This window comes from Colossoma macropomum, unplaced genomic scaffold (genome assembly GCF_904425465.1).
Source record: "Colossoma macropomum unplaced genomic scaffold, Colossoma_macropomum, whole genome shotgun sequence".
NCBI classification, from domain to species: domain Eukaryota; kingdom Metazoa; phylum Chordata; class Actinopteri; order Characiformes; family Serrasalmidae; genus Colossoma; species Colossoma macropomum.
Genome location: NW_023494808.1, coordinates 12471297 through 12496917, shown reverse-complemented (window position 1 = coordinate 12496917; position 25621 = coordinate 12471297). Strand labels below are relative to the sequence as shown.

The 25621-nt window shown below is 40.4% G+C and overlaps 1 protein-coding gene across 1 annotated transcript in view; it reads right to left on the bottom strand.

Annotated features, from left to right (window-relative positions):
* The window catches only part of grin2ab (glutamate receptor, ionotropic, N-methyl D-aspartate 2A, b), a 115405-nt gene extending 89817 nt beyond the window's left edge, over positions 1-25588 (bottom strand). Inside the window, exon 1 of the mRNA XM_036557275.1 lies at positions 25394-25588. Coding sequence (XP_036413168.1) covers positions 25394-25588 — 195 coding nt within the window. The remainder of the gene's footprint in view (positions 1-25393) is intronic.
* Between the last annotated feature and the right edge of the window lie 33 nt (positions 25589-25621).

Here is a 25621-nt window from a genome sequence, read left to right as displayed (position 1 = left end):
TGCTAACTGCTCATAATCAACATTCTGCCTTATGGTATCATTTTGAAGTAAGTAATAAGTCAAGTAGGAGCTGCAAAGGATGTAATCTAAAGCTCCAGCTGTTTCTGTGTCCCATTCGAGTGAAACAGGTTGCACTATGCTAGTAAAATCCACCACTTTATGGCTCCCTCATTATTTGACTCATTAGATGAAAATGACCTTCATGTATTTGACACGTGCTCCCTTTTCTTTCCCCAGACGAACAACGCAGACTCCAGTTCAGCAGTGCAAATGTTCAGGCGCTAGAGTCGCCTCCAAATCAAGGCTAGTCATCTGCCACACACGCAAGGTCAACGTGACCCCGGCACATCTGTCTGTGGCCCTGGCTCCTCACTGGTGGGATGAGATGCCAGGCGGCAGTCGTCCTGCAGAAGCTGTCGCGCTTTTCAAGCCCAGACTCAAAAGTCACATTTCTCTTATACGGCTGCATGTGCTGCGGTTCACTCTTGTTTGTTGTTCTGAATGATACAATATAGCATAACCACATAGATCTCCAGAGCCATAAATGAATAATGCTAATGATACAACATTATTCATTCATATTCATGGGTCAGTCGTGTTGTATGTTTTATGAATATGAACATACTGTACTGTACATGTGCCTCCAACTGTGAACAGCTTTCACTGTATAAAAGCTATTACATACATGTACTGGCCACTTTATCGGTCAATATCTGACCACAGAGCTGCTACTGGCTGGATATTTTAGGGTGGTGTGAGTACAAGGTAGGTGTTTTTAATAAAGTGGCCAGTGAGTGGAAGCACAAGGTAGGTGTTTTTAATAAAGTGGCCAGTGAATGGAAGTACAAGGTTGGAGTTTCCAATTAAGTGGCCAGTGAGTGGATGGACAAGGTATGGGTTTCCAATAAAGTGGCCAGTGAGTGGAAGCACAACATTGGTGTTTTTGATTAAGTGGCCAGTGATTGGACGTACTATGGGAGGCAAATCCAGCCAAAAAAGAAATTAAAATTAAAACCATAAAATGAATATGCAAACCTCTTTTTGCCATTTCTTTTTCCAACATTCCAACACTGACCAACATGCAAATATATGTTAATTAGCACTAGGCGGGGCTACGGGGTACATTTTAGGACATCCTTAGACCTCCGAGTCAGAACGGCATCGTTCCTCAAGCTAAACGACTTCGAGTCTCGAGAAAAACCATTGTCGTGACTCAGATCTGGTGAAACTGAACATCAGAACAAACACCGTCAGAAAAAACTGGAAATGTTATACTGGCATTTATATCGAGATACATAATAGTTTTCTAAGTTAAATGAGCCACTATATACTCGACCAGGCTGCGTTTGGTCTGATACTTTTTCTCTGAGGCCGTTTTTGTCTGACAGTGTTTGTTCTGACATTCAGTTTAACCAGATCTGACATTGAGGAATGATGCCGTTCTGACTCGGAGGTCTGAGGATGTCCTTAAATGTACCCCGTAGCCCCACCTAGTGCAAATTAACATATATTGGCATGTTGGTCAGTTTGAAAACGAAAACGAAAAGTGGAAAATGTGAAGTAAATGTCCAGCAGGTGGCGCTGATGTTCGTTTGCATTTGCCTTTTCATTCTGATACCTAAAGCGCGTCCGCGCTGAAAACTGAATCACAAACTGTCACTTTGCTGTTGAATTATCAGTTTTGCATTTTCATTTTCATTTTGTCAGATATGCAGCCGATTGCTGTGAAAAAGAAATAAGAATGTAAACACTGCACTTTGATTTTAGTTTTGACACATATTCTGCACTTCATGAAGAAAAGCCAAAGCCAAAGTGAAGCTTAGCATTTTCTTTTCTCTATTAGCTTTTTCATTTTAGATTTGGCCATGAAAAACCAGAATAACGACTAAAATGAAATGACAAATAGCTGTTTTGCATTTATTTTTATTTTTGTCACAAATGGCTCGTGCTCATGTGAAAAATGAAATTGCAAATATAGGCATTTCATTTCATTTTCAATTTTGGCAGGATATTTGCGCAGATGAATGGAAAAAGAAATGGCAAAAAGAGGTTTGCATTTTCATTTTATGGTTTTAATTTTAATTTCTTTTTTGGCTGGATTTGCCTCCCATAGACGTACAAGGTAGGTGTTTTTAATAAAGTGGCCAGTGAATGGAAGTACAAGGTTGGAGTTTCCAATAAAGTGGCCAGTGAGTGGATGTACAAAGTAGGGGTTTCCATTAAAGTGGCCAGTGAGTGGAAGCACAAGGTAGGTGTTTTTTATAAAGTGGCCAGTGAGTGGATGTACAAGGTAGGTGTTTCTAATAAAGTGGCCAGTGAGTGGACGTGCAAGGTAGGTGTTTCTAATAAAGTGGCCAGTGAGTGGAAATACAAGGCAGGTGTTCTTAATAAAGTGGATGCTGAATGTAATGATTATAATCATTATTATTATCACAATTCCAGATCACTTCTATATCACATTTATCCCACCAAGCGGTGACGTTTCTATAATTATTATGATTGCTCGGATGATTAATAGCACTAGGCTGTTAGGTAACCAAACAGTGAGCAATGCAATGTGAGTTTATGAGTGTTAGCCCTTGCTATGCACAGAACCTGGTCGTGAGTCATAAGAAGCAGCCCAGTCCCACATAACAAGATAGCCCGACCTATCTATAACAACAGCAACACACTCAAACATTTAATCCCACGCTAAACACAGTCTTTGATCACTGCATGACTGCTAGATCATTATGACCAAATATGGTTGTTCTCCAAAACTATTGCTTGGCAAGCCGCAAAGTTAAGGCAACAAAAGAAAGCTTCCAGCGATCGTCAAAGGAGAATGATGAATACATGGAGTCATAACTAAGCGCAGAGGGCCTTCTGCTCTAGCGAGGTTATGAGAGGCAATTAAAAACAAGGCTTCTAAACAACAGCCCACAGGCTCTAACTTAATATTGCTTATCTAATTTTGAGTTAATAAAATCAACCATAAATGCTGGACAAGATCCAAAATCTAATCCATCATCCATGACACCATGTACAGTGTCTCAAAGTGCTGTCCAGACACTACCCCTGATCTACTTTATGTGTGGTAGGGCTGTCCATTGCAATTACATTGGTAATCAGCGATTCCCTTACAATAATATATGCTGGGTGGCTCTGTCGGCCAAACCCGTGTGCCACCGAGTTTGGATGACATTGTTAAGCACAACTGAGTAACCTACTTAGAATTAGCTTAGCATTAGCTAGCTATGGTACATTAGTTACCTTGGATCGAGTAGCACTGCAGCTAGAAGAGCAGGCTTTGTTCCACACCAGACAAGCGCTTCTGCACAGCTATAAGTAAAGTACATTTCATAGTTTTGATCCTCATCCAAGGCTAATGCATTCAAAGAGCTCACTTGTCAGATTTCACATCTTGTTGGAGTCTTTTTTGGCTGGTTGAGCTGTAGTTTAATGTCCTTGGCTATTTCAGTAATCTTGTTCTTTGGTGACTCACACTGTACGTTTGAAAACACGCCGAGGAACGGAGCTACGGCAGCGCTCATAATTCTATACAGCCAAACAGAGTGACGTTGGCATAGACAGACTTTGATAGCAAACGTTGACATTTTTGCCTCCGTTTTGTTAGTCTAAATGTGTCTGCTTGTATTGGGGAAGTGGTTGTGATTATGTTTGTGTGTGTTTAAAACTGGACTAACATTGCTCAGTGTCTGCCTGGTGGGAATTTGCTAAGGCAGGATGTTTAAAATGACCACCAACAGCTTTGCATCAGCCCCACATTCAATGCTAGCATGAGACATTTGTTCATTGGGGCAGTTGTGGGCTGGAGGTCGCCAGTTCAATCCCCTGAGCCGACAGTACGTGACTGAAGTGTCCTTAAGCAAGGCACCTAACCCCCAACTGCTTCCCAGGTGCTGCCGATAGGTTACTGCCCCCTAGTGTGTGTGTTCACTAGTGTGTATGTGGTGTTTCACTGCACGGATGGGTCAGAATGTGGAGGTGAAATTTCCCCGTTGTGGGACCTAATAAAGGTCACTTAATTTTAATTAAGGCAGCGATGTACACTAGGCTTATGTCACGTGATGTCAGGCAGTACTGGATGTTGCTATCAGTGCACTTTTATGAGTACATGTAGGCACAGTATTGGGCCGATACCTGATACCAGTATCGGCATCGATGCATCTCCACCCAGTTTGACAGCAGCCTGTACGCTAATGAAAACTCAAGCCACGTCTTATAAAAGGGCTTGATTCACCACATTAACATAATCTCTCCCGTTCTTTCTCCTTGTGGCAGACACACGCACACATCAACGTACACAAAAGGCTGTGGCTTCAGACGAGAACAAATTTGAAACATCTTAAGGAGTTAGCATCCCACTCCGAACGAATTAGCCACTGTGTCTGCTTGCGCATGCAATATTTATCAAGTTTGTGTTGCACAAAACGCAAAAGGCCGAGGAACAGGGCTTCTAAACATAGCCCCTAAAAGCCGCTTTCAAAGGTTTTTAAGACTTTTTCCCTTCGTTCTTCTGCCGAACGGCGCTCTGTCGTCTCGCGCAAAAGGAGAAAGCACCACGAGGGAAAATGACCTCATTCGTCGCTGAATGGAGCCACCGATCTGCATTCTAGGCCCACATTGTCCTTCACAAACCCAGCGCGAAGAGAGGGGAGAAAGAAGCGAGGAAGACGAGGAGGAAGAATGAGAATGAGGAAAGAGAGAGAGTTATGCTGGGGGTCCGCCAGGCAGAAGGGTCCTTTGTGTGGAGCCACTCTACTGATAAAGCCTAAAGGAGGGAGCAAGAGAGGAAGGGAGGTCACGTAGAGGGATTGCAGAGATTAAAAAAGAGAGGAGTGCAGCCTGACGGGGCTGGTCTAAAAGCTTTATCTGCTAAGAAAAGACCTACAAAGTGCCATCTGATCCACCGACACTTACACACACACACACACAATCATGTGCAATATAACCTCAAGTGACTTCCATCCAGCCAGGGATGCTTTTCTGCCCCTACGAAAGTCAAAGGGTGGCTCTCAAATTATGATATGGCGTAATTCTTATCCGAACCCTTATCGCCCAGTTCTCATTCTCCCCATTGTCTCCAAAACACGGCATCGTAGGGTCTTAAACTTCCATCGTGGCCCCCGTTATCTCCCAATTTAGTCACGCTAAATTCCCCTACGCAGTAAGTCTCGCCTCTATCTCACATCAGCACCACCAGCCTGGGAGAAACGAGGCTGCCTACATTAACTACAGAGCGTATAAAGACCACTATCGCTTCTTTCCGAACTGCCATTGTGCCAAATACGTCCTCCAAGACTGCAGGCTGTAAAACATCACATTGCACAGCTGTTACCCAAATCTAAATCTCAGTTAACCCCATGAAGTCTAGGGGCCACCCTGAAGTGCGCATTAGAACTACTTAACTTACACATTAGTTACCAAATAACAAGTATTTAACAGTCTTACATGTTAACAGTGTTAAAAATAAAGCCTCCTAAATAGTTCTTGGCTGGAAAACATGCTTCTAGGAAAAGCCTTTAATTAGTATAGAAGCTGTACAAATGTGAAGATTCTTTAAAGGGGCATTCCAGCCTAAACCTCTCATGGCAAAGAAAGAAGTTCTAGTTTTTCAACAGTTTCTCATACCTTCAAGATACATCATTGAAAGGAGGTTTTCCTAGTCTTTAAACCAGAACATCCCACTCTGGAGACTCTCGTGGCAGCACTGTAGGAGGCAGGTGGGCGTGTTTACAGCAGATGAAGCAATGGTTACATTTTTCATTTTGGCCGGAGAGCCCCTTTAAACTTTAGAAAGGTTCTTCACACCCATCTTATTACAAAACTATAAAGAACCATCTTTGAAAATTTCTTTATGGATCCAGAAGTGGTTCTTCAAAGGTCTGGCTCTAAAGAAACCTTTTTAGTTCCATTTGGCACCTTTATTTTTAAGAGTGTCATTTATTTACTTTCTCAACAACTGAAGATAATATTAAAAATCTCACTGTTTAGTGTGTTCACTCTGCCTTTATTACAGCTTCTGTTCTTTTCAGAAGACTCACTTTTCAGTTTTTCAAAGAAATCTGCAGCCACACCTCCAAAGTTCAGTCTTAGAAGTTGGTTGTATTTCCAAATAATCCCAAACACACTCAGTGATGTTGACGTCTGGACTCTGGGATGGTCAGTCCACTGTTCTGAGAACACCAGCAGCTTCATTTTCTATTTGCGAAATGTCTTATGTTTTTATTGCTTGTCTCCTTTTCTCATTGAGGCTTCTTGACAGCTACACATCCTTTCAGACTCCTGAGTCCATCTAGTCTATATGTGTCAGGCTCCAGTCCTTGTGGGCCAAAACACTGCAGACTTCAGCACACTGCCTCATTAAACACACCTGATTCAGCACATCAGCTAATTAGCAAGGCCTTTATTAACTGAATTAGGAGCGTTAGATGAGGGTAAATTCTAATCTCTGCAGCACTTTGGCCCAGAAGGTCCCCAGTTTGACATGCCTGATCTAGTCCATGCTCTTTTAATGTGTTAGCTCACATTCATTCTTAATTACATTAGTTACATTACATTACATTAATGTTTCAAAAACACAAATAATTTCCCACCCAAATTTCACCCCTAAATTTCTCATGGTTGTCCCCAGACACGTATTCTCAGTACAAGGTCGTGTCTGGCGCAGGTTATACCCCCTGGTATTCTGGGGTCCCATGCTGGCTGGCTGATGCTTCACTGGTGACAAAATGTTTGTTTTAATAATTCATCTGTTGGAAATGCACTTTTCTAATTTGGTAATGGGGTCTTACACACATTAATTAAGATCTTATCCATCTCCTCTTTGGTGTTTGTATGGGTAACAATTCACTCTTTCCACCAATCTCAGAAATTTTTTTCAGATTTGCAAATATGCTACAGCATACTTGAAAGCTTTTCAGAGGTGTCCCGGGCATGGATAAGGTTACTAGGCTAAGAAGGACCAACTGGTGAACCAATTTGCTACAGCGCCACCCTAAGGGAGACCTGAGCTGCATCTCTAGTTAGTTAAGAATGACAAAGACAGAAGCTGATTGTGAGTGAAGCAGCTAAACAATGACCTTTCCCTGAATTTGTATTTGAGTATCTAACGGACTCCAAAACAAGTAACAAGTTTGATTTTGAGACATTCAGCGGGTCCAAGAGGTTAATAAGGACATTCCAAACTCCCCAGGACACCCTGTATTTTGCACCTTGGTCTGGACCCCAAGACTAACGCAAGAATGGAGCTTGATTTTTTTCTAAGATGACAGCTTGTCTGTTGGTGACGGTTTTGGTGGTCTACCAGGTCTTGGACAGTTGTTGGGAATCCCTTTTCTTGAGGGCAACAGAAGCAAAAGCCCACATAATATAGAAATAGTGGCAAAAAAGAGATGTAAAAGTGTAACATCTCGAGTGTAAAAGTGCATCAATCCACTGTGATGGATCCACAGACGTAATGTCAGATTTTGAATTTAAAAGCCAGGCAACAATGCCGCTGCTGCTGTATGCAGTCTTCTGCTTGTGTAAGTCTATTTACAACAGGGCTGTCAGTTTGAACCTGTTTGTCATTGATCACGCAAGTTTCTTTCTTTTCTCGTCACCCAGCCCTCATTCTAGTTTCATGCACTTTTCAAAACAAAGTTATACCAGCGCACACTGTCTGGTGGAGGGAATCACACGTCAACGTCAGCACAGGTCTCCCTGCGCACTGTTTCCCTTACATACAACGTCTGTGTAGATGAAAAGCGATGTCGAGGCACATATGTCTGCTCCGTATTTCCAAGGTTATGCACGGAAGGGGCGGTGACGTACCTCGCTAAGAAGAGCACCATTCGAGCACCGTTCGCCAAACTCGCTCGATGTCACTGAAAGCATCCCAGTGGTGGCATGTGTCACTGTGATGAGGAGAAGGACGTGAGTGTGCCGATTAATGTGGCACAGCTGGGAGTGGACCCGAGTCCCAGCTGTAGGATACGCGTGTAGCGCTGCAGCTGAGCATTAAGTGACTCCGCCACAGCCCTGTAATGTTTCTAACTTTAACTTGAACCCTTAACCGGCAGTCAGTTCCTTTCTGCGTCAGATTACCACTTCTGTAATCCATATCATATCAGCTAATGTGTAACCTGCACTCTTTAAAACAAACAAAAAAGCGAGCCAGGCTCTCCTGGAGCGACGACAGAGGTAGACCACTTTCGGTTCCCTGAAGAACCTTTCCATGGATGGTTCTTTAAAGATTCATGGGCGAGTACTAAGAATGGCCTCATTACACCGACCGTTCTTAAGAAGAAATTTCCTCTTAAAACCCACTTGCGCAGTTTTTTATGAAGATTCTGAGATTCACCCAGTGTTTTCTTACGTGGGATTTGTATTTAGGTAAGAACAAGACGTACACACTCAAAGGTGTGAACAGTTTTGCGGTTTAAGGACGTGTCATGAATCTGATGTAGATGATTTATTAGGACCTTTCTCAAGAACGCATATAAGATACTGGTGAATGAGGCCCAGTGTTTTGTAAGGTTTAAAGAAAAGAACCTCCACAAAGGTTCTGAAAATTTTATTTGTGCATCCAAGCCAAAAATCCTTTTAGGAACTCATTAATAGTTAAGATGTAAACAAGGTCTTTCAGAATGGTTTAATGTGAAATGCCCCATTTTAGAGGCACCTACCAAGATCTGTTCATAGGGGTGGTAATATGACGTGAAGAGTTTAAAAGCTCCCTTTAAGAACATAATTATGTGAAATGGTTATGAATATGCTGCCTGATGCTGGAGACATTGTTGTTTGATAGTTTTGAGAAGTTTTTCAGGTAAAACAGTCCCCCAAAAGCTTATTTTTTATCAGATTTTCCAATATTTTGCCATCATCTCATGTACAAAATGTGTAGGTTCACTGGTGATTTTGGATGGTAAAAAAAAATGGCTATGTTTACATTTGTAAACATCACCTCTGGTTCCTATCACCAAAGAATGTTAAGATTCTCTGTATTGCCTCATTTCAAACCTTGAACCACTCTGTATGACTGTTTACATGTCAGTATGTTTCACCATATTTGCAGTGCATTCTTCAGTCGGGTGTTACTATATGATGGTACAAGGCATACCAAGGTCATTATAAGTCACTGTGAAGTTGTAAAGTGATGTTTTAGAATTTTATAGAAGCACTGACTTGGAATCTTTTGCCAAATTTGAGCTTTTTTGTCTCTTGCATTACTCAAAACATTTAGTATATGGCTCCCGAGTGGCAAAACTATCCTCAGGAGATCCCAAGTTTCGATCCCTAGTGATGCTACAGCTGTCCAGGGCCAGGAGTCCAAGAGAGCCCAATTGGCCTCGCTCTCTGGGTGGGTAGGATGGCCCCCCCGCCTCCCCCTCATTACCCAGCGCGATGCTAGCTGATGTATCAGAACTGGCGGTTGGCGCACTCCTCCAAGCGTGTTCAGCTGTCCAATGATGTTAGCGGCAGTTCAAAAAGATGAGGTGGCGCTTCACAGGTCTCAGAGAAAACTTGAGTTTGCCTTCACCCTCCTAACACTGGTGGTATTTTTTGACTGGGGGAGTCCTAACTAGTGGGTGGAATTGGATACGACCAAACTGGGGAGAAAACTGGAAAAAATAAAAAAAAAAACATTAAGTAAATGTGCATCTGTTGGCAAAGGAGATTGCAACACAGTTGAAAATGCTCTCTTTTCAGAATGGCAGCAGTTTGGTGTCTGGATGCAAATATAATGATGCAATACTGGACACAAAACAAAACTGTAATAAATGCTGCAGATGTCAAAAGCAAAAGACACGAAAAAACATGAACAAATAACCTGAATTCAGGTTAGACTGGGCAGCTCCATGGACAGAACCTTATTAAACAGTTTAACTGACGTCATCAATCTGCAGAGAATTTCAAAAGCGAGTTTGAAGTGTATCATTTTATCATTGCTGTTGTAGGAAAACCCTTTTACATTGTTTACACCATTTGATAATGCTAGCAGTGCTGTACATCGTGTGAACATTTCATATAGAATCAGCTGATAGAACTGGTCGAAAATAAACGTTCATTACTATACATTAAAAGGAAATTCCACCTTTTTCAATATTTTTGCGTAACTAAATGGATAAGATGTAAACTGTCATTCAGAGTGTTACTTATTCAACTTAGATTGTCACTGAAATTCTCAGTACCAACTTACCAAGTCTGTTCACAGTGGTGGTGATATAAACCAGACGTCCACCTCTAAAAGCTCCATCACAGCAAGTTATACATCAAATGATTATGAATATGCTGCCTGATACCTAATACATTGTTTTCAGTTGCAGTTGTATGCAGACGTTTGAACTATCATAATACGTGTTCTGCCTATCTCTACAGAGAATAGAGCTAAATATGGCATTTTTCTGCTAATTGTAGCGCACAATTTATATTTATTTGCTGAGTTCAACATACTGGAAAAAAATGGAACTAACTATAAATTGTGCCATGGTTTTTGTACAGGCCACATTTTATTTTACATTTTTTTTGCAATATGTTTAGCAAATAAACAGCAACTGTGCATTAAAACGTGCACAACTGCATTCCCTCTACTTAATCTGACCTAAAATTTGACCACCTAAAGTGATGCATCTGGGCCTAAAACTTATTTTTATCATCTATAAAACTATTTTACCTTCATCAACACTACATATCGCTGCTGTCAGAACAAAACCTCATATCTCCGTTTTTGTCATTTTTCCGTTTTTGACAGAATTTGAAAATAGCTTGATGCCTTTTATGTTGTGTGCAAATTTCATGATGAATGGACCAAAGGAAACAACCCAAAATTACTCATAAAAAAATTCTGGTTCCATTGACTTACATTAAAAGCAAAGTATGTTTTTTCCTTCTCCTGTAAACTTCTCATTTTGGAGATTCGAGGTTTTGTTCCGACGGCAGCGATACAAAATTGTGTAGGATCACTGGTTGTTTTGTTGTCATCTGTGTTGAAGATCATCAACTAGTTCTTATCACCACCACTGTGAAGAGATCACTCATCTACAATGAGCCGTTTCACATCAAACCACTCTGAATGATTGTTCTCAAACATCGAATTTTGTCAAATGTTTGTAAAATTGGTGGAATTCTGCTTCAAAGTTTGAGAACGTTTTCAAAGCTATGACTGCTTTTTTTTCCCTGATAACATGAGAAAAAGACATTCAAAGTCATTCTGAGTCAGTGAGTGATGTGTCACAGCTTTATCGGAGCGCCGCCTTGGCAGTTTTTCTCTTTTTTAATTCAAACATTAAGTGCTGGCATGGACATCGGTTTATTGTTCCATGTATAACAAGGCAATCTGACTGTGTGCACGGACGGGTAATGAAAGAGCGGAGGGGGAGAAGAAAAGAAAAGAGAGAATGTGTGTTGTGTAATGTAAATGTGTGAGTGTGTTACATATTTAATTCATGTCAGCGCCTCCATTTTTGCTCGCTTCTCCCATAATGCACCTCTCTGGTACAGATGGGATGAAAGCGGCTTCAATAGGGCAGAAAACAGTTTTACTGCTTAACTCCTTCTCTTTCATGATCTCTCACTTTTCTGCCACCACACACATACATAAACACAGGCACATCTCAGTACCCCACCACCCCCTACCCCCCAACCCCCACCCCCCCCCACCTTTCCTGAAGACAGAAGCTGAACATGTGGACCATACAGAAGTCCTCTGGATGTTCAGTCTCGCTGCTGCCCGTCTCCGACCTGACTCCTGCTCCCATATGGCAGCGGCAGAACATGGTAAAGAAGTGTCTCGGCTCCTTCATTTTTCATAACGTGAGAAAGATTTTCTGAGTTTACAGCGGAACGCCGCGTCCTCCCGGACCCTCGCACACAACCCCTGAAGTGCGGAGCGGTGGGACTCGTGGTGGAACACGGAAAACGAAAAAAGACAGGGCAAATGGTCGAGCTTGTGGGGGAGAGAGAGAGAGAGAGAGAGAGAGAGAGAGAGAGACATAGGCCGCCATCATTTTCAAATGGTTTAAACTCAAACCCTCCAAGGCCGGTCATCAAAATTTCAAAGCGCGTCTCGCAAAAACGTGGACGACTCGTCTTTTGTTGCTTTCTGGGGATTTTAGAGGGGACGGGATTTCAATAGGACTCAGGAACGTACATCATTTTTTTTACAGCGTATCCGTGTTAACCGAAGAGTCCGGCATTAGCCGAAGCCCGTCGTTTCATTTTTAATGACCGCTAGTCTTCCGCCAACTTAAACCTTCTAACTCTTTAAGTTTGAAGCACAAAGAGTGCCTGTTCGTGTCGTTCGGTGTGCTCTTCTCACGTTAATTAATGTGATTTCTCAACAATCTTTTTGGGTTTGTTTGATGTGAAAGACTGCGATCCAATAAAGCTGAAAAGCTGTACGTTTTTGGTGTAAACATTGGTCACACATAAGTTGTTTATCGTTACTTACTACCATAATCGTTACTCTGGTTAACTGTACGGAACCGAACGTCAGGGCGGCGATCCGTTCTGAGAATTTGGAATTTGCCGATGGCCTCTTAGCCCTCTACTGCACGCATTATGAGAGCAATTAAAAATTCAAAAATTCAGTTCATTTGTTTGCATAAAATGTTCCTTGATTTATTTTTTCAGACCTGATTATTAAATTCAAAAACATTTTAAAAAATGTGTGCAGGGGTCCTTTTGAGGTATGTTGCCTTGAGGCAACATTGTGCAACAATGGGAAGACATGATATAAAGCTGTATTCTCTGAAGTGGTGAGGCCTGGTTTGTGACTGGCTAAACCCATTCCACTGTCATACAATGTTGCTTCTAGGCAACAAACATTTCTCATAAGAACAACAATTCTCATAAAAAAAAACTGATACCAAATGTTAAAAATGAGGTTTAAAAGTGCCCATTAGGAGATAGAATGACCAAGTACATCCTTTTTATTGACTCAAACTCTTCCCTTTATTGTTAACCCTATTGTTGTCATTAAATATGTAGAATTTTATTGTAAAGGGAGGAAAATGAGTTTCAATAGAGGACTAATAGAGGACTAAACTTCTAATCTAAAAGTCTGATGTAAGACCGGTTACGGCACATGCATATACTAGTTATACACAAAGCTTATATTTCTATTTATGCATTTTCTTCATTATAAAATGTTTGACAAATAAAAACTACAAATGTTTAGCTTTGTTATATCTTATTTCTTTACATCTTACAACAACAACAACACCGAGAAACCATGTTATTAGTGGAGAAAAGCACAATAAATGGCAGTAATAACCACATTTTTGCATCAGCCTTAAAAAAAACACAGTATATCTAACAATAAAGGAAGCCTTGTGCATATTTTATGCAGTGATAGGAAACACAGTAAAGCTCAGAAAGCCCTGCTGGTGACATACCGTATCAATAAAAATAATGCATGTTTATGGCATGTTTATAAGGTGCGGGAATGAGAAAATTAAGTTGCGGCCACGACTTAGTAAGGCATTGGAACGAGATCCTAATGTATGGCCATGACTTAGTAAGGTGTGGGAATGAGATAGCTAAGCCTTGACCACAGCTTAATAAGGCATGATCTCATTCCCACGCATTATTTTTATTTATACAGGATGTCACCAGCAGGGCTCTGTAGAAATCCCCAGTTGTTACCTTTTACTGCTGTCAACATGGGCATACAAGCACCGTAACTCCTCTGGTGGCAGATTTAGATGGCTAAAAGTCAATTCTCAGAATGGGTTGGCAGGCAAACGCTCAGTTCAACTGGGTTAATGCCAAAGCCAAAAAATACAATGACATTGGTTAGAAGGCAGTTGCTAAAAATCTTCTCACAGCCTTCTATTAAAGTTCTTTTCTAATTGAAGGGAAATTACTGCCTTAATCAACCACATTCAGCAAATAGATTAGATTGAAAAGATTCCTAAAAGAGTTGAAGAGTATTGCCAAATTTGAGTCAAATTTGATGCTCAAATTGGTAAGGGATTAGTCAAAAAATGTTAGAAAATACCCCAGAACATTTCTGTGAAGGAGCCTTGAGCATTTATAGGAGCCGAGAGCATTTATAGCACCCTCTTCATGATTAAAGTGTTCTTTGTAGAAGTTCTATGTAGAATCTTTTTGAAAAGGGTTCTATATAGCACCAAAAAGGGGTCTTTTATTACTACAAGCTTGACATCATAGCATTAGCAAAATCCTTTTTTGGAGCTATATAGAAGCCTTTTATTAAGGACTATATTAAGACCAGACCATGAAACCATAGTAGGTGACATGTTGGTTGACGTTTACACCAAGGAAGGCATCAATCTTAGACCTCAAAGATACACCTCAGCTAATATTACTAGCCTAGTCACATTATAACTTATTTCACTTTATACCTTTTAACCCCCTAAAATCTCAGGCTTATAACATACTAAGACGTATTATTCAGTAACTACAGGGACTCCGATTCAAACTAGTGGAGCTGTTCTTAGGCTATAGAATTGTGTAAGGGGCTAACTCAAAAACAGGGAGTTTGTGAAGTTTGCTGATACCAAAATTTAAATTCATAAAATGACGTTGAAAGTTTTATTCCATTAAATCTACCCCGTTAGAGGGTAAAATTGGCTTTTCTGTGAGGTTTTCTATGTGCTACAGCTGTGCTTTGTACTATTTCCTGCTTGCAGCAGTCTTTAGATTGCTGCAGTAGTCTTTCTACGCTCCCTTCTTTGAACTAAACAGGGCTGGTTTCCCAAAAGCATCTCATAAAGAAGATTCGGTAACACTTTATTTAAAGGCTACTTGCATGAGGACTGCATAACACATGTATAAGCACTGAACAACATATTTATGAAGCAATATTTGAGCATTTATCACCAGCTTATGCTAGTAACCGCAAGATGACATAAGATGCTCTATTAAGTAAATGACATTGCATTGACATAAAGGACCTTAAACTAAAGTAATAGACTGTCGTTCTATTTATAACACTAGAATGAAGCATCATTACCAAGTAATAGAAGAACTTAGAAGGTCTAATTTAGAGGTTTTTATCAGTTCTACGTAGTTCTACATGAACTGTCAATACAATGTCATTCACTTCTGCTTATGTTATCTTGCGATTACCGGCATAAGCTGTTAATAAATACTCAAGTATTGGTTTAGAAATACATTATTCAATACTTATGCATGTGTTATGATGTCCTTGAGTAGGTAGCCTTTAAATAGAGTTAAGTAAAACATAAGCAGGCTATTTACTGCCCTCTGCTGGATTATTCAAACATCCCATGGCTGCCAAATATGAGAACGTATAATGTTAGAGTGAAGTTAAATTCGGTTTCACTGTTCAATTTTTAGCATTAATTTTCACAACTATTTGAAAATTCATCCCGACAGGATGAAGTGAATGTATCACTGACGACCAGTTAGTTGAGCTATCTATAAGATGCCAGGTGCTGGTACAAAATGATTTCTAGTCTAATTTAAAGGGATATTTAGGACTACAATACCCATAATCCCAACCTCAAAACAACTTATAGGTGTTTTAAAATGTTCTTGGGTTTGTCCAAATAAGCAAGCTATGGCATGCCCCTTTAAACGCCACCACACTCACACCCGCTGCACTTAAAACACATTCATAAGACATGGAACACTTTCATAAATAATTACAGAGACACAGTAACCACAGGTTGACACACTGGCTCTCCATCAGCGGCTGCAGCGTGCCGTGAAATTCGGAGCAGCTTTTGTGTCCCCATTACACCAGCCCACATTTTCCAGGTAGCGTTGTGTTATTGCTTCTGAAAGATAATGGCAATGGTCAGATTGGGTTTTTGCAGTGGTTATTTCAGATGGGTCAACTGCTGCCTATCCATTATTTAATTGGGTAATTCGCCCATGCTGTATGCATTTTGTGTTAGTATGCAAGTGCGAAATGCTCACTGGACACGGAAGGAGTTGCATTTGTCAGAGCAAAACGAGAAAGTATGTGCCTGCTGCTTGAGCAATGCTTGAGCCGACAGGCACTACCCAGCGTTAATTAAAATTCATCAGTACCATTTGTTACAGTCATTACACCTCGACTGCAAGTGGTGGAGATTTGGGTTTTGTGAACACTGGTTTGTGAGGTGAGGTTTTCATTCATGAGAAGAGACAGAAATACAACAGAAAATACGGTAAGAAAGTAGACAGCAGGTTTAAGACAATGGAGCTTTGTAGTATTTAGTCTCGCTAGGCCAGACGTGACCTCGTCACGGGAACGTCTGTGCACAACCGTGAGAAATTTTGGGCTAAATGTAGGTGGGAACGTAGACTTATAAGCGTAAAGGGAAAAAAATGTTAAACCTTGCGAAGGAGGAGCTCAAAGTAGGGGGTGATGGGGTGCTCGTCAACACTGTCCAATGAACAACAAGTCTGTCGTTAGTCCGTTAATGTAATGTAAGTTATCACTGCTGAAAATCCCCCTCGGAAAACTCCAATTGTGTGTGCGGGGAACATACCAAGACAGCTGAACTAAATTAAACTGAAACATCCAAGAAGTTCTAGATATTCAATAAGTGAGTACATCGTAAAATCTCCATAGTATTGTGTAATTAGTTTGCCAAAAAAGTACCAGGTAGATAAAAAAGATTCTACATTAAAGAAGTACAAAGAGTCTTATGTGGTGCCTGGGCTGTATATACACTGATTCTCACTGTGGTTTTACTTTACCTCTTTACCTCTTTACTAGAGGTGGGCATTATGGCAAAAAATGCAATATCACAACACTTTGAGAAGTTTTCACAATACATGATACGTCACTCTATATATTGTTTCTGACATTTGATAAGTTGGACAAGATAAAGTAGATCCATGTTTAAAAAATACCATCAAAAATGATTTGTTTTCAACATTTCAAATCCACTAATTATGCTCTCTTTGTAGTCAAACATATAGTTGGGAAGTGTTTTTAGGTCAGAAAAGCATCTTGTGATGTAATTTATCACAATAACAACATATATTGTCAATTGACACTATGAAGTACCCTTTGTACTTCATGCTTACCTGGTGAATACCTACACTGTACAAAAAAATCTGTGAAAAAAATACTAAAAAGTCCAGCTGCAAGGGTGCCAGACAAAACCTGTTAATTAACAGTAAAAGTATGATTTCTCAATGAAAAATCTGTAGAATTTTATTCCTTATAAATACTGCCTTTTACTGCAATTCAACAGTTTCACTAGTTCAACTTAACAATTATTTACCATAATTACAGCAACAACCAATAAAATTAATGTAAAATGTCTGTAAAATAAAGGTGATCATTTGTTTTTGTGCATTTACATTTTATGTCTGTAAATTAACAAAATAATAACAGAAGAATTAGCAGTATTAAAATATAGTATATGTATTTTTTTTACATTTATTCAACACTTAAAAAAGGGTATTCACCATTAAATTTTACAGTACACTGACAGAATGCCTTTTTTTACAGAGTTGAACTTAGGGGACTGTAAAAGAACCCAAAATGCTACATAATTACTGACTAATGATTAGAAAAAAACTGATTAGACAACATTTCCATCACAACCCTGTGGATACGTTTGGCCTATATGGATCATTCTACCAAATTCATTCAAAATCAGAGCTGAAAACACATTTCAGATTTCTAACTGACTGATTTTATTAAATGATGGGATTTTCCATTTTGTCACTACCAAAACAATCAAAACACTACAGAAACTTTATTAAACATTTCAGTGGTGACAATTTTAGCAAATTTTGAGCAGAACTCAAAAATGCTAGCCAGTACATGACTAGCAAACACAGCTTTGAGCAGTTTACTTAATTGCAGAAAATGTGTTTCAGTAGTGCCGATTCTTCATGTTCGACACTGATTTTTTTCAGATTTTGGGACACATTTACTTCAAAATAATGGGATCTAACTGCTCACCATGTGGCAGTGAGGGTCAGGGATGCAGTCTCACTTCCTGGGTGTGGCTGAAATAAGGCTCCACCTATAGACTAGAACTTTGTGTGTCGGTAGTGACATAAAAATGTGGGACAGCATTTTTTTTTATCTAAATCTCATTCGTCATCTCAATGTCATTTGATAGGAAATCAAGCAATCCTTTAAAAAAAGTTTAAAAAATCTAAAAAAATGAATTATCATTTTCACAAGTGTAAGTTGGGGGTTAGGGTTTGGGACAGTCACCATACAAAATGATGATTATTAGCTTATTACTATCTCTATTAATGCATTGAGTTTAAACAGATCATAATATGAACGTGTAATTGTTTTTTAAGTATTTTTTTACTGTGGGGCCGCAGTGTGAACTACTTCAGTAGAATGGTCCATATAGAAACTAGACAGAAGAAAAGACTCCATGCATTGGATTTGCATTCTAATTATGGTTTGGAAAGACGGGCAGTTCACTTGGCTCTTGGGTCTGACTCTGCTTTGCACTTAAACAGTACCGAAGACACCACTTTGGCGAGTAAAAGCAAAACGCTATTCCTCAAACCAAGCGGAAAGACCACTGCTTAACATCTGCATGTTCAGTAACACTTAAAGCAGTGGTTTTGTATGCATGGAGATTATTCATCGCTGCACACTTTTCTTTTGTGTCAAACGCAACTCGGCTGCAAAATGAAAGGAACGGGAATGCTCGGTCACGAGGGGGCGGGGGGTGCATCCACGAGGGGGCCGTGTACTGTTTGAGTTTCGCTGAGGCGCTGGGCTCCCAGCGCGCTACTCCTTCCACGCAGAGGCGTCTCGGAGCATCTCCTAGTTTGATTATTATGCTCGCAGCTCCGCCGCAGTAACCTAATGTGTCTAAACCGAGATAGAGGGTGTCGTTTCAGGAAAATGAGGGAATAAATAAATTAGCCTCTTATGAATTATAAAAAAAGCACCCCGCATAAATATTCAGCATCACAAACAACCCTCCTAAAAGTACAATCAGACCGGCTAAGCAGGTCTTGAAAGAAATCACACCCAGCAACACTTAAAGGGATCAATTAATCGTCTCAAAGCCGAAATGAGCGCCGGATGAAAATGAACGTTTTTAGCCAAACGTAGGTACCGAGCGACAGACGTTCGAAGGCTGTGAAGTCTTTAAGAGTTCAGATCACTTTGAGGTTATTACATCAGTGTTTAAGAGAATAGATTCATCTAAAATGATCACATCAGTGTTCGAGAGGGTCGTTTGAAGTCAGCTGAAGCAAATGATGCAATGGGGTGACATGGCAGCTGGCGAGGCGCTGTTTATGGACAAAGACTGTGTGCTAATATGCTTTGTTAATAGTCTAATTTTGGTAGCTGTATAGATTGGAATTGCTGTAGTGTACTGGTGCACAGGTACTAACTCAACTTCAACCTCAATCTCAACCTCATCCTGGTCTGGTGGGCAAAAGGCTTTTTAATCACTGATTGATATCGGCTTCAATAGACAATATTTGGGAACACTTTATTTGACTGCATGAGGGCTTCATAACACATGCACAATCAATGAATAACATTGACATACGGGCCTTTAAAGTAAAGCGTCAGACCTCTGTTTCATTTTCAACACTGTTATGAAGCATCGCTCCTGAGTAACGGCCTGGTTAAGAGCCCCATATATCAGTTCATGCCCTCAAACTTATATGATTATTTCTCATTTGTATGCATGTATGGATCATTCTGCCAAACTGGTGCAAAGTCAGAGCTGAAACCACATTTCAGACTTTTAACTTGGACTTGAAACTAAAATCCTTTTGCTTTGAGTGAACCTATACCTTAATTATGTTTACCTTACTAAAACAAATGACTGAACCTTCCAAAAATCATATCACTACCGCAACTTTACCAAATGTTTCGGTAGTGACTGTTTTGGTGGTGACAATTTAGCTTATTTTGAGCCAAACTCAAAAACACAGTAAGTACATGACTCACAAACACAGCTTTGAACAGCCGTACACAAATAAAATCATAAATAAGATGACTTAATTGCAGAAAATATGTGTTTCGGTAGTGACAGTTCTTAATGTTACACACTGATTTTTCAGACAAACAATGGGATCTATCTGTGGCCATGAGGGACAGGGATGCAGTCTCACTTCCTGCTGTAAAATGCTCCACCTATGGACTAAAACTGTGTTTCGGGGGTGACATGAAAACATGGGATGGCATTTTTTTCACTGCATCCACAAATGTAAGTTAAAACTCTAAAACGCAAAGAAGCAACCATATATAAACAGGATCCAGAAACACTGCCACCTTCTCTGGGCCCGAGCTCCTTTAAAATGGACTGAGGCAAAGTGGAAAAGTGTCCTGTGGTCCGACAAATCAAAACTCGAAATTCTTTTTGGAAATCAGGGACACTGTGTCCTCCGGGCTAAAAACCACTCAGCCTGTTATCAGTGCACAGTTCAATAGCCAGTATTCATGATGATATAGGGGTGCATTAGTGCACATGGCATGGGCGATGTGCACTTCTATGAAGGCACTATTCATGCTGAACAATAGATACATGTTTTGGCAACATATGCTGCCATCCAGATGACGTCTTTTTCAGAGAAGGCCTTGCTTATGTCAGCAAGACAATGCCAAACCACATTTTGCTTGTATTACAACAGCATTGCTCCATATAAAAGAGTGCTGGTGCTAAACTGACCTGCCTGCAGTCCAGATCTGTCACCCACTGATAACATTTTGCACATTATGAAATGAAAAATACTGCAAATGAGACCCTGAACTGTTGAGCAGCTGAAATCCTATATCAAACAAGAATGGGAAAACATTTCACTTTCAAAACTACAGCAACTGGACTCCTAAGTTCCCAAACGCTTACAGAGTGTTGTTAAACATGCCCTTGTCCCAACTTTTTTGGATCGTGTTTTTGGCATCAAATTCAAAATGGACATATATTTTTCAAAATCAATAAAAATTCTCAGTTTCAACATTTGATGTCTTTGTAGTATTTTCCTTTAAAAATATGGTTTAATTGATTTGCATCCTATGTTTATTTACATCCTGCACAGCGTCTCAACTTTTTGGAAATGGGCTTGTAATTATTTAGGAGAACTGTATGGCTGCAGACCTGAAAAGCAGAGTTAGTTGTTCATATCTGCAGCCACACAGACCTCCTTAATAGAAACTGTTTAACTCAAGTAGAAATAGGACTGAAATATGGGGCTTTTATAAGGCCTCTGCCTTATAGGTACTTGGGAATGATGCTTCATAAGAGTGTTTTAAATGAAACAAATGCATGTAACTTTAGTTTTTATGCCCCTTATGTCATTTACTTCATCAAACATCTTATGTCATTTTGCAAATATTGACATAAGCTGCTCATAAACATTGGACGCTAATGCATGTTTTATGAAGGTAGCCCTCAAATAAAGCGTTACCCAGTAATCTATTAGCATGCATCACATGGTCACAGTATTGTGTCATATATTATATATTGTATAATGCAGTTTTTATGTAGGTATTCTGTCATATCCACACAACAATTGAATCTGCTGGAACCAACTTGTTGCCAACCTCAGAAGACAAAGAAAACAGACGGAGGCCCAGTGACAGGCAGGAGGACTGGCAATCTGACAGCCTGTATTTGGTGCAGATGGCATCATTGCTACAGTGTATCTGTCAGGCATTCTTAACTGTGTCTAGTTTAAGGCCACTAAGGTGTGGAGTCTAAAACCATGGCTGAAAATATCCAGTGTCCACTTTTTCCCACTGTTCACACAGTGGTGAAAATATGTGATTTGTGGCAGGTATGATGAAATATTTGGAATTAGGTAGCTGAAAACTTGTAGGGTAAATTAGGCCAGACACTGGTGTGGCAGGTGCCTCCACAGCCCCCAGCCATGAAGACAAGCGCCACACCTGTTCCTGGACTTTACAGGCCAGTTTTTCAGACACTAGCCTCTATTTCTAGGCAGTTGAATTGGTCTGAGGCGAGTGTGTAATGGAGGTATGCAGTTTGCACAGTGCTAGTTGGTGGGGTTCTTATATTGTTATATCTACAGCCTTTTGAATATAAGACTGCATCATTAGCCATTTCCTATAGCTTTACAGCAAATCAAGCAAGCAGGTCATCACTCGGTTCTAAAATGACTGGCAATAATTTGGCCAAAAGGCTAATTTATACTATTTTCCTTCACCCCAAATGTCAATCTATGAAAATGAGCACAACTATGGATAAATTTCAGGCTTCAATTTTGCCTATTTTTGAAGATGACAGTAAATTATACAGTGTCAGAAACAACATTAGCACATCTATTTGAGACTTAAACTACTCCACACAGTTTGAAGCAAGTGTGCACTGCCAAAGAGAAAGGTACTGTGTATGTTACAACAATGGTTTATGGTCCAACTGCATACATTAAGTATGTTTTTACTACACTCTCAGAAATAAGGGTATTAAACTGACATGGGGGCAGTATCCCTCTTGTCACTGGGGTGGTACCCTACCACCGCACTTGCCCAAGACAGTTTAGTACCTTATTTCTGAGAGTTTGTGATGATTCAACATGCATTTCGCACAATGCTATTTGGTGGGTATAAGCATTGGTACCACTTATTTGGATAGCCCACTGTAGATACCTTCCACTGGACTGTTCCATCTTAATTCATCTTAATTTTCACAAATCCTAAACCCGGTGTGAAATACAGGGAGTCCCGGGGGTGGTCCAGGACCCCCAGTTAACCTTTCGGGCCCCTTGAATGTCTCAGAGTCAAAATTCTAGGGGCTTCCTCAAAATAAACCTGTCATGATGTAATGTTGTCCGTTAAAAGTCCGGGAAAGGTCGTTCAGTGCATTTACATGCACTCAATCGTAATCAGACTTCTGCAGTAATCTGATTATTCAAATAGTCATGTAAACAGCACACTGATTTCTTACAGGACTAGAAATCTGATTTAGAAATTCGATAAAGAGAGCTGGATTTTAGCTCAGTAATCAGATTTCTCAGTGCATGTGAACCCTTACTCTGATTTCTTTCGGATTTCTCAGTCTGCGCATGTGCAAAAACAGGCCGCGGTACCGCGGTCTGCGAGACACAGCAAAACACTTTTGGAGCGATAGTGAAACCAACTACAAGCTTGACGAAAATTCTTCATCTTCTAGATGATGTATGTTCATAGTTTCAGGTAAAGTAGCACAATGTGTTTAAACAAAAAAAACAGCGGTGTGAAGTTTGAGGTTTAGGTTACATTTACGTCACGTAAAATGGTTGCAAAGCGGAAATCCGATTACTGCCTGACTCATGCAGACCCGGAGTTTCCCATTATCTGATTACTCAAGCGCATGTAAACGCATTGATCGGATTACTGACAAAATCTGATTTTCTGCAGTTATTGGATTAAGTGCATGTAAACGCACTCATTGTTTAGCTGCTTCTGTCTTTGATATTCTTAACTAACTAGTGACGCAGCACTGGTCTGCCTCAGGGTGGCAATATTGCAAATTGGTTCACCTAGTTGGTCCTTCATAGCGAATGTAACTGTGCCCAGGTCTCAATGAATGTGTGGAAGAACACATGACCAAACTAGAAAGGAGCACGTTCAGAAGAAGAATTGTTAAACCAATCAATGCCACTAAGGCAATCCAACAATGCTGAAGAGGCCAGCCAACATGGGACCCCACCAAACCCCAGGGTTATTTCACACACTACCTAGCTCCAATCATAACCCCCCATCCTCGGTCCAAATTCTTACCTTAACTTAGTTGCTGCTGAGAATTTACTAAGTTTCACCAGATAATTTGTTAATAATTTGAACATCGGTAGATAATATATTGGGGCTATCTAAATAAGGCGGAACCTTAGCAACATTAACCTTGTAGTTCCAGAAGCAAACTTCAGACACCAGACATACCTTGGCTGATTAACTACAATCAGGGATAATGGGGAAAACTGTGTAAAAGCATTGCTTTAACGGAACCACCACTTGGGTTGAGCTCTCTTTCTTGAACAATGTCATCCAGTCGCTCCCCTAACAGTGCACTTGTAACTTCACTTTGTCGCATATGAAAGCATAAAAAGCGTACGTCTGTACTTCATTCCTATTGCAAGGTTTTGTGTTATATTAAAACAAATAAGAAACCGCCTTCGATAAAGTGTTCAAAATGGTTCCTTTATTTCCATACCGGAAACAGCATAGACACGGCCACCAGCAGCGAGCAGAGGGATTCGGCGCTGTGGAGAGCGGCGAAAAAAGGGCAAGTGGACACGTACCATCATAGGGCATGATCGTAAAACAAAGCATGTGTGTTTGGCAAATAGTCGTAAAGGTTAGCCTGCACTTTCTGCTAACACATAAATGAGGAGAGCCAGATACGTCCATATTTGGTCTGCAGTGAAAGTTTACGGTGACCTGACAGTGGAGTGCAGAAGGTGCAGGGTACTGTCTAGATACTAACCCAGTCCTGGACACCCTGTACATCCTGTCTGTTGACAGTATGCATCCATGCAATATGGTTAATTCATAGAACAGGCCATGTGAAAAAGACTCTTATTTCCTTTCATGATGCATAGAAAGGATCTCCATGTTTTGAGTGGCCTAATTGCTGCAGTTGTTGTCTGTTTCTGTTATTAACCGTTGCAGAGGCTTAGCAACCATTGACTGGTGTAGACACATCAGTTGTGTGAGGGCAATTTAGAGCCACTTTAGAGTAGAGCTTTACAATGTGTTATTATTTGGGTTTCATTTATTTTTCATGGAGATATTTCTTGATGAGGATACACAGCCATTCAGGATCAGTGTTTATGGGATTTTTGCACATTTTTGTCAATTAGGATATAAATTTAGCTAATGTGTTTTTGGTAAGGTATGTTTTGTGAGGCCAAGCAGATGGCTGTGGAAATGAAATTGTCATTCTTCCTAGTGACACACAAGCCGTGTATATTTACATTACTCGTTTTTATGTTTTGCGATGAGTGGAAAGCCATCCTATTGTCTTAGTATGTAGCCTACGACTAGTGCACTTGGAACAAACCTTGCCTATTCTATTTATTTAAAATCGTGGTAATCAGTAGGACAGCATGATGTGGACAAAAGATAATATTGCAGCTCTACTGCTTCACATAAACAAGATTGTGCTGCATTATTCTGACCAAAATAATTGCTGGAATATGTGAATCTCTTGCTTCTACACCCCCCCACCCCCCAGAAACTCAACTGAAACATCTGGCGTAGTTCAGGATGATCACAATGAAAACTGTACAGATGTCAGTTTTACAAACCGCCAGTCATCACTGTCATAGCGAAACCTTGTACCTCATGTAACGTTCAAGCTAACGTAAAAGGGAGCTGACATGTTCAAATAAAACTTACAAGCTTTTGATATGACAGTAATGTAATATTGCAATATCGATTAACAAACTATATATAGTCCAGCCAGAGTAATCACGGCCACTTACTGGTCAATACCCACTGGTTAGCTGACAAATAGAAACCTGAACGCCTTACCTTCTCAGCCATAGTCATGGCGGAGCCGCCGTGGATGCCCAGTATGGGCATGGAGGTCTGAGACGAGACAAAGTCCAGCATCTGAGCGACGGCCTCTTGGTCCGTCCCATCGCCATACACCAGCCCGTGCAGTCTCTGCCGGGACATCAGCTCACACAGGTGTGTCAGCATGCTCCCTGGGTCCGTTTGGTTCATTTGCACACCGAGGACGCTCACGTCCAGGGGTGC